General features: G+C 50.3%; 1 protein-coding gene across 2 annotated transcripts; it reads right to left on the bottom strand.

Moving 5' to 3' along the window:
- Positions 1 to 162: 162 nt before the first annotated feature.
- LOC138825481 (zinc finger protein 263-like) lies at positions 163 to 6,901 on the bottom strand. Of its 2 annotated transcripts, none has more exons than XM_070020097.1 (6): positions 6,298 to 6,901; positions 5,267 to 5,447; positions 4,774 to 4,847; positions 4,150 to 4,276; positions 2,586 to 2,702; positions 163 to 2,155 (listed from the first exon to the last, which is right to left on the bottom strand). In XM_070020097.1, the coding sequence occupies exons 1-6, from the start codon at positions 6,679 to 6,681 to the stop codon at positions 993 to 995; spliced, it is 2,046 nt and encodes a 681-aa protein (XP_069876198.1). In that variant the 5' UTR covers positions 6,682 to 6,901; the 3' UTR covers positions 163 to 992. The 2 variants fall into 2 exon arrangements, with proteins under 2 accessions (XP_069876198.1, XP_069876199.1); XM_070020098.1 differs by having other exon boundaries at positions 163 to 2,152.
- Between the last annotated feature and the right edge of the window lie 3,195 nt (positions 6,902 to 10,096).

Genomic DNA, 10,096 nt, shown 5'->3' with positions numbered 1-10,096 from the left:
CACTCTCCCTCCCCACACCCCCCTCCCCCTCCACAGTTCCTCCCTGACGGGGGTACGCGCTCCTATTTTAAAGGACACTTACCTTTACGAGGTAGTGGTACAGAGGGGGGCAGCCCCCCTCCCCGACCCCCTGCCACCCAGCCATGAAGACGCGCACACACGTTTCCTAGAGATGTTTATTACTATCCAAACATTTCCAACAAGAAAAAGACCTCTCAAGTTTTCTAGGATTCATAGTTTTAAGTATTTCCCAGGGAATCCATCTCTAATGGAACCCTCCACCCAGGAACAAGATTCAGATTTTTTGGACACAAGTGAGAGATCTGTCTCTGCACGGGTAGACTACACAAACATTTCACCTGTCAACTCCTAGGCTCGCCTGCAAGGTCTAGTTTACAGTTTCTCTTAGGCCTCTGGTTCCTTCTTGTTTGAGGTCACACACGTGTGACAGGCGTGTATAGCACTTCTGTTAGCCACTGGGGGGCTATGGTGGCTGATTATCCAACCAGCTGGAAAGCACACTTTCCCAAGACCCCACAACTGGCTTTCCAGTTGGGTCCTTCAAGAGAACTGCCATTGAGAACGAATCATCTTGGTCTTGAGCTAGTTTGCCAGACTTTGGTCTCTATAGAGCCTTAGGGAGTCCAAATGCTCTTGTTTAACGTCCCATATGAGGAAGAAGATATGGATTACCAAGACTGTTGGAATAAGCATTGAACACCATAAGATACCCAAACCATACCTTGGTTAAATCCCCCGAGAAGGTGGGTGTGCTTTGGACTTCAAAGTGGCCCTAAGCAGTTCACTTCAAATCTCACATACTTGCTACTGCAGCCTGAACTTTTTGTGATAATCCTTTGCTGCCTCTGCATTCCTTCAAAAGAAGCCCAAATTACCTCTAATTACCTGGGCAAACAATGTCAGCTCTTAATAAAAGAGCCCTCTGAATATGCCATCTAACCTAGGGCAAAGGGATAGATATCCCATTGTTTCTAACCAGTGTGAGTTCTCTGATGACTCATAAGACGTGAACTCCGAGAGAAGTTTTCTCCACACTCAGTACACTTGTATGGTCTCTCTCCTGTGTGTGTTCTCAAGTGACGAATCCGGTTGGAGCTATGTGAGAAACTGTCTCCACATTCGTGACAGGTGTAGGGTTTTTCTCCTGTGTGAATTCTCTGATGCCTGATTAAGTTGGATCTGTGAGAGAAGTTTTCCCCGCAGAGGGTACATTTATATGGTTTCTCTCCTGTGTGGGTTCTCTGGTGTCTGGTAAGGTGCATACCCTGCCGGAAGCTTTTCCCACAAGTCAAGCATTCAAAAAGTTTCTTCTCCACTCTGTGGGGCGCATGGTTTGCAAGAAAGGGGGCGCTGTCGTTCCTCATGCCCTCTCCACACTCAGAGAAGGGGTCAAGTCTCTCTTTCTCATGGGTTCTTTCATGAATGACAAGGTGGGAACTCCGAGAGAAACTTTTCCCACACTCAGCACACTTATAAGGCCTTTCTCCGGTGTGGATCCTTTGGTGGCGCAGGAGGTTGGAGCTGTGAGCAAAGATCTCCCCACACTCGAGACACTTGTACGGCTTTTCCCCAGTGTGTGTCCTCTGGTGCCTGTGAAGGTTGGAGTTGCAGGAGAAGCTTTTTCCACACACATTGCACTGATACGGCTTCTCACCTGTGTGGGTGCGCTGGTGGCGAGTCAGGTGGGTGTTCTGACTAAAGCACTTTCCACATTCAAGGCACTTATGAGCCTCCTCTCCCAGGTGTCCTCTGTGTAGTGACAGAAAATGTGGGTGCCCACCAAAGATTTCACCGCACTCCACATCCATGCACAGTCTTTCTGCCGCATGTATTCTCTGATGCCTGATTAGGTTTGAGTTGTTAGAGAAATTTTTGCCACACAAGGGACACAAATGGAGTTTCTTTGGCTGCAGTTCTTTTGTTTGTCCCAGGCCTCTGCAACTTGTGGCTCCCACTAAGGACTGTTCCATTCTGTCCTCTAGGGGAGAGTCCCAATGCCCTTCAGCCCTGTCCAGAGATCTTCCCCAGGGCATCTCCCCTCGGGCCTGGCCAGGGAGGAGTGCCTGGGAGTGGGTATTTTCAGGACAAACAGACTGAGCACTTACATCTGGATCCTCAAACTTCTCTTCCCCTGCTAGAGAGAAAACACAAACTTCTACATGATTTCTACTTTGGAGAAAAGAAAATCCTACATGCCTTTCAGGTCAGAGGCCCTAACAGGATAGATGTACTTCAGTTTTCCACTCCTTCTACATAAAGCACTCCACAGAAGCACATGGATAAGGGGTGGAGCTACTGCTCAAGGAATCAAACTTGGACTAGTTTTAGAATTTCCTTCTTAGAGCTTCCAACCCCTTTCCAAATGTGCCTCCAGCTACTCTGAACCCAAGAGTAAGTGCCTCCTCCAAGTTTGAACCCTGGGTTCCTCATGGGATGGAAAGTGGGTAGGGGAGACACAGAAGCCATGCATCTTCATGGCAGTGATGGTGCACTGGGCTGGTACCCAACCCTTCAAAACCCTTACACTCCAACTTGCTGGGCAGTTGTCCCTTCTCGTTCTTTACCTGGAGTTGGGCTTCGGGAACTCATGCCTTCCTTGCAACCCTGGATGCTGGGATCCCATGGCTTCCCATCTTGTTCCATTTGAGTGCTCAAAGCCTCCTGATTGGGAATGCACGCCTCTGTCCACAATAGAAGAAACAGATTGCTCTATCAACTGGTCTCTTTTATCTGGCAAGGGGAACAGAGCCTTGTTCTCTATTCTCAATGGGTAGGAACAGAATTCTTGGTAAGTCTGAAACAAATTACTTAAAATATACACTAAACTATTCCCAGTGATTACCGCTAAAGAAATTGAGTTTGTTTTTGTTTAACAACTACAAAGCATTGGGATTTGAGAGAAAATCTGGAAGTGCTCCCTATTAAGGGAAACAAAAGCCAGCACTAACTGCTGTGCAGAATTAATTAAAATAAGTTCATGTCTGTGATTGTCTTTATATGAACCTGATGAAAACAAATTGCAGTATAATCTTTGATTGATATATGTTTCAACATACTCAGTCATACTATACTCAAAATCTCGTTTTAAGACTTCCCTCAACTTTCTGGGAATTTTCATATAATCAGAAAAGCTATCCTGTATACATTCCACCTAAATGTACCTATCACTTTTTCCTATTTGACAGCATCTTTTTTATTTTTTTGTGCTGAGCTTGAGGCTTCAACTCAGGGCCTGTGAGCTATCCCTGAGCTTTTCTGCTTAAGGCTAGCAATCGGCCACATAAGACACCACTCCACTTCCAGATTTTTATGGTGGTTAACTGAAGATAAAAGACAATCCTGGATGGAGCTGGGAAGGTGGCTCAGTGGTAGAGCGTTTGCCTTGCATGCCTGAGGCCCTGGGTTCGATTCCTCAGCACCACATAAGCAAAAAGAAAAAAGCCGGAAGTGGCGCTGTGGCTCAAGTGGTAGAGCGCTAGCCTTGAGCTGAAGAGCTGAGGGCGCCCAGGCCCAGAGTTCAGGCCCCATGACCGGACCCCCCCTCCCCCCCAAAAAAAAGACAATCCTGGAAAACCAAGTATGTGTGTGTAGGCAAGAGGTCACAGATCTTCAGTTGCTCTTTGAAATCCAATATAGTTCAGACTCTGCCTAAGGATCTGGAAGCTAGAGTTTAAGTATAGGGCTGCGTGCAATGAATCAACTGTTCCCCTGGGAAGATATTTAACTGACCTCATGTGGATAACTTTAAACCAACAGAGTAGAATCTATTGTGGTTAATTTCTTGGGAAAACTCAGCTTATGGCTGGGAGGTGAGAGTCCAAGCCACAGGGCTCTGGTCAGAAATGGCAGTTATCAACTCTGACAAAAACGTCCTTATAAGCCAGGTGCCAGTGGCTCACGCCTGTAATCCTACTACTCAGGAGGCTGAGATCTGAGGATCACAGTTCAAAGCCAGCCTGGGCAGAAAAGTCCGTGAGACTTATCTCTAGTAAACCACTAGAAAACTGAAGTGGTACTGTGGCTCAAGTGGTAGAGTGCTAGCCTTGAGCTGAAGAGCTGAGGGACAGCGCCCAGGCCCAGAGTTCAAGCCCCCACAACCACCACCAACAACAACAACAATGTCCCTACCCAGTGAGTCCATGTTTTCATAACTCTCCTGTCCTGTGTCCCTGGAGAGGGCTTTCTTACGAGGATCCTGATGGCCCCACTCTTCCTGGGAGATGTACACTGCCATGTCCTCTAAGCTCTCAGGCAACTGAAATAACACAGGACCTCCGTTAGCCCACAGGCACCATGAACAAGTCAAATAGAATCAGGGGTTAAATAGGCAAAACCTAAGAGTGCCAAAGGGGCTTGGAATGTGGCCTAGTGGTAGAGTGCTTGCCTAGCATTCATGAAGCCTTGAGTTCAAGTCCTCAGTATCACATACACAGAAAAAGCCAAAGTGGAGTTGTGGCTCAAGTGGTAAGAGTGGTATCCTTGAGCAAAAGAAGCTCAGAGACAGTGCCCAGGCCATGAGTTCAAGCCACAGGACTGGCAAAAAAATAAATAATTAAAAAAAAGAGTGCCAAAGACATATGTCATGAGGAAGAGGGCTCCAGGCCTACATGTTGGAGGTAAGACAAAGAAAGTGAGGGAGACATTTGATCACAGAGAAAAAAAGTCATCCAAGTGCCAGAAGGACCCCACCCCAAAGGTATTACAAAGAGAAAGAAGGACAACAGGGAGAGACAACAGGAACTTTCACATCACCTGGGGCCCGGTCATCTCCTTGTCTTCCACATTCCCTTCAGCAGGAAAGAGAGAAAGCCAGGGAGCGGACAAGGCTGAAGGTGATAGAAATCAGAATGAGAATAGCATTCCCAAACTTTGACAACTCGTGGATAATTACAACACAGTATGCATTCCCTAATGCTCAACCTCTCATTTTAGGACTAAACAAAAGGTGTTTAACAAGCATAATAAATATCCAAATTGACAGGACCAGAGTAAAGGAGTGCAAGTCTCCTGTGCTGGCAGCAGCAGTCCAGCCCTATCACCTGTTTTGTGTACAAAAGAGCTCTATATAAGACATCCCCTCCTCTCTATTGTTCAACCCCAGTATACCACTTCTAGATCTTTCCTAACACATCTGAGAACCTCAGCTTCAGAAATTCTCTTTGGCATCTGTGCTACATTCTGCTAATGTCAGTAACAAGCCCAAAGCCCCTCCTCCCTCCCACCTGCCCAGATAACTGTTCCTCACCCCTCTCCTTTACAGCCTGGGGGTCCCTTTTGGGGCTGGGATCTAGCAGCTCCTGCAGCCTGGGGCCAGGGCTTCGCTCAGTCTCTATTGGCTCAAGCTTGAAGCTCGATGAATCTCCTGCTGCTTCCAGTGGCAAAGGCTCCTCCAAAAGCACTTCTGCTCCCCGCCCTTGGTTTGTGACCTGGGAACCAACCACATCACTCATCATCACAACGGGGTCCACAGAAAATGGAAATCAGTACTGGATTCTGAGGGCAAGCCTTCAGCAGAGAAATGCACACCATCTCTTTGGGCTCAGCAGGAGAGGGGGATGGTGTACACTAAAGTTTTTGGGGTTTTTTCCAAGTGTGTCAGACAAAGTGGGAAGAGGGATGGGTAAGGATAAAGGGGAAAGGTCCACTCCCAGTGTACATCTTCCCTGTACTCTTTCGATGTTCCTCACTCTTAGTTGTCCTTTGTCTTTTCTAGAAGTTTCTATTCTTCACTACTAGAAAATCTACCCGAGGAGCAGTGACCTCAGAGCATCAGTTTTACATCGTTTTTCAACCTCCAATTAATGGGGATGCAGCTCTGCAAAGGAGATCACACAGTTGGCCCTAATATAATAAAAATATTAAGCACTAATTATAAACCAGCAGTGTCATCCCTGTAAACCTCAAAACAGCCCCATTTTACCATCTTCATTTTACCAGTGAGAAAACAGATCCAAAGTGATCAAGTAACTGCCCCAGTCAAATGCTAGTGCAGACTTGAACCCGGGCAATCTAATTCCAGGGCTAACAACTATTTCCAAACACTGCCTCGGGTGAAAACGGCACACTCTTCACGGTTCACTGTTCATATGGGGATAATCTGGAGGAAAAACAAGGCAGATTAAACCACAAAAAAAAAAAAAAGCCCTCTTCCCCCAACTACTACTCCGGGCAACCAAGTATAAGCAACTGGAGAACTAGGTCAGCGCGAGGTCTTAGTTCTCGGGGCCGAACGGAAGTTAAAACAGCTTCCTCTCGCTCGCTCGCTCGCTCGCTCACCTGCTGCCTCAGTCTTCCAAGCTTTCTCTGCAAATCCTCCACAAGTGTCACCGCTTCTTCGCCGCTCTCTGGATGCAGCTCCTGCACCCTGCCCTTGATCTCTTGGGGCAGGATGGTCAGGAACTGCTCCAGCACCAGGAGTTCCAGGATCTGCTCCTTGGTGCGGAGCTCAGGCCGCAGCCACCCATGGCAAAGTTCCTGAAGCCGGCTGAGGGCTTCCCGGGGACCGGCGGCTTCTTGGAAACGGAAGCGTCGGAAGAGCAGGTGGGAGGCCTCTGGGCTCGGCCCGGGGTCAGGAGGGGGCAGCTCCTGGCTCCAGGCGCAGTCCTCCTCCAGTTTGACTATCAGGAGCCCTTCCTGGCCCGCAACCGAAGCCATCGTCATAACCCCAGAAAGCCTTGGCCCCAAACCAGCTGCGCCCCTCTTGGAAGGAGCTCTGAGCTCCGAGCAAGAATGGGCCGCGCGGTAGGAGCCTCGGGGTTCTGGACTCCAAAACCGGGACAGAAAAAAAGAAGCCCGGCTCCGAGTCGCGGCCTGCGTGGGTCCCGGGCGCGGCGGTATCAGCCACTAGCGGACCCACGCAGGACTCAGCTCCTGCGGCGGAAGTTTCCGCGCGCAGGTTTAGGCGTCACAAGTCAACAGCGACTGTTCGATACCGACTTCCGGTTCCCGGCTCCCATTCTCCAGCTCCAATTGGGTCAGAGCCTGCCAGACTCAGCCCCGACCAATTACAAGGGGCGACTTGCCTTAAGGGGCGGGACGAGAGGGTGGCCAAATTGTCACCGAGGTGGGGCGGCCGGACTTGACCGACCTGCGATCCCTTCGGCGTGAAGCGGGGACGCTGTAACACGCTCCGCGGAGAAACCTTCTTTTGTCGAGGACCCCAGCCCGCAACTTAACTATAGGGCCTGTCTGGGAACGGTCGCCCCGCCCCTGGGGCCTGCGCAAGGTCTGTCGGGAGATGTAGTCCGCGGCTCGGTGCTGTTTCTGCGCCTGCGCCCCAGGCAATCTCCGCTCGGGATCACTGGTCCACCCCTGGCGAGGAACTCTTGGGGTCCAGCCTGCCCCGAGCCACGTCCCGACCTCCCATCTCAGTCCTTTGCCCAGGACTGGCCCTGCCCTGGAAGGCGCGGCGGTGCCATGTGAGTTTCGCGGTAAGGAACTGAGGGGTGGAAGCCGGGGCACCCCCTGGTTCGGCGAGGCCCCCGGCGGGTGGCCCGCGACCAGGGCCGACGCGGGGCCTCCATCGCTTTCCACGGCGGTCAGGGCACGGCCTCTGCAGACTCCAGATCGCTCGTAGGCGAGACCTGCTGCCCACCCGCCGCCCGGGTTCTCCTCCCGGCGGGGACCGGGCGCGGCGGGTCCGGCTCTTCCCTGCCACCTCCCGCTGTTGGCTCTCGATACTTCCCCGCGTCCTTCCTTCTCCCCGGGACGCTGGGACGCTGGGACGCCGCACCCGAGCACCTAGCCCGCGCGCGCCGGGACCGGCCAGTCTGCAGCCCGGGGGTCTGACACCTTCCCTGGCAACCGCTTTCCACCGACGGCTCTGGGTTCCGGAAACTGCTCACTAGACAAAAAACAAAAAAAAAAACCGGAACAAACGAACAAAACCAAGCCCACGGCGGCCCGGAGGAGACCCCTGCCCCGCACACCGTCTCGGCACCTCTGATCTCACCCCGCGGATCTCACTGCTTCGTGCGGCCACCAGACAAACCGGCTTCCAAACTGGGCTGACCTGCAGCACAGCCCTGCGTTCCCGGCCCCTGGCTGAGATGAGGTTTTACTAACTTTTCACCGGTTGGTTTGAAACCAAGTCTTATTGCTACCTCCTGAGTAGCTGGAATGACAGGTGTGAGCCACCAGTGCCCAACTACAAGTGACTTTTAAAAATTATCTCTTAGCCAGGCGCCAGTGGCTCACGCCTGTCATCCTAGCTACTCAGGAGGCTGAGATCTGAAGACCGCGGTTCAAAGCCAGCCCGGGCGGGAAAGGCCGTGAGACTCTTATCTCCAATAAAGCACTAGAAAACTAGTGGCGCTGTGGCTCAAGCGGTAGAGCGCCCGCCTTGAGATGAAGAGCGCAGGGACAGCACCCAGGCCCACAACCGACCCAAAAATAAAAATAAAAATTATCTCTTGGGGCTGGGAATATGGCTTAGTGTCTAGCATGCATGAAGTCCTGGGTTTGGATTCCTCAGTACCACATAAGCAAAAAAAAAAGCCGGAAGTGGCGCTGTGGCTCAAGTGGTAGAGCGCTAGCCTTGAGCTGAAGAGCTGAGGGACAGCGCCCAGGCCCAGAGTTCAGGCCCCACGACCGGACCCCAAAAAAAAAAATTAACAAAAAACAACAACAACAAAAGCTCAGGTATAACACCCAAGCCCTGAGTTCAAGACCCAGGACTGGAACAAAAATTGCGAGAATGGGGCTAGAAGGTGGATCAGTGTAATAGTGATTCCCTTGCATGCATGAGTCCCTGGGTTCAATTCATCAGCACTACATAAGCAGAAAAGGCTGGAATTGGCACTGTGGCTCAAGTGGTAGAGGGCTAGCCTTTAGCTGAAGAGCTGAGAGACAGCGCCCAGGCCCTGAGTTCAAGCCCCTCAACTGACAAAAACTGAGCTGTGAATTCTTAGGCACTAAAAGCAGAGAGTTCTTCGTTCTTTGTGGTGGCTATGTTGGGTTTACACTCAGCATTCTGGCCCCAATGAAGATCACAATATCTGGTGGCAGAGGAGCAAGAAGCAAGCGCTCACTAATGCTCTGTTTTTCTTGTTAAACACAATCCATCATATAAGCTATAATCCTATTCTCACATTGTTTATAAAGTCCCAGAGCATCAAAAAGTGTTTGTAAGTTTCATTTGACTTTGAAAAGCCCAGTCGCATCAAAACATGGTCTACAAGTCTCTTGACTCAGAATTGACCCTGTTGCAAACAAAACACACAGACACACACAAACACAAGTTACTGGGATTGCAACATATCCTGTTTTAGCCTGGAAAGCCCCTTCCCCTACCCTATTCTGCTGTAGGTGCTCAGAGGAGTTTCCCAACAAGCCAAGACAGCAGTAGAGCTCCCCAAGAAACTGCAGCACTTTCCATTCACTGCACCCCCTCTGTATTTTTCCATACAGCAGGGGAGGGGATTAAGGGGGCAGCTCTCTCTGAAGCCAAGTACAGGAGTTGCTCCCTGAGACGTCAGTAAACACTGAAGTAATCTGAGAATGTGCACATCAATCACCACCAAAAACATCTGCATCGAAAGTTTACCCTGTTTTTAGAGGAAATGTGACGTGGGAGGGGGGGGTTTCTGGGCAGAATCCACTAAAGCTGGAAGTTTCAAAACAAAAAACAAACTAAAACCACAACACTCTGTGAACTACCCAGAACAGGACCATGCCAGACATACTTATAATCCCCACAGGGAGGTTAAGGCAGTACCCAAGCACTACAGCAAGACCCTGTCTCAAACAACAACAACAAAACAAAGCAATTGGACAAAAGGGTAAATTCCACCAACCAGAACATATCAAAGCCTTATTGCACCCCAAGCCCCCCCCCCTCATCTGACTGGTGTCAGGGTGCTTGCTCTAGCTGACCATGAGCATGTCTCCTCTTCGGACTCCAGTGCTTAGCTGAAAAAAGGAGCATACCTGGCTAATGAACAATAAAATGTTATCATACAGAAAGATAACCTGTTATGTCAGGTGTTTTATTTTTTGAAATAAGGGTCTCCCTATGACCCATGCATGCAGGCCTCCAACTCTCAATCCTGCCTCAGCCTCACATAATGGTACCAGG

This window comes from Dipodomys merriami, unplaced genomic scaffold (assembly GCF_024711535.1).
Source record: "Dipodomys merriami isolate MVZ:Mamm:240054 unplaced genomic scaffold, mDipMer1.0.p SCAF_137, whole genome shotgun sequence".
Classification (NCBI taxonomy): domain Eukaryota; kingdom Metazoa; phylum Chordata; class Mammalia; order Rodentia; family Heteromyidae; genus Dipodomys; species Dipodomys merriami.
The sequence above is the reverse complement of the archived record's forward strand: the minus strand, read 5'-3'. Positions and strand labels throughout refer to the sequence as shown.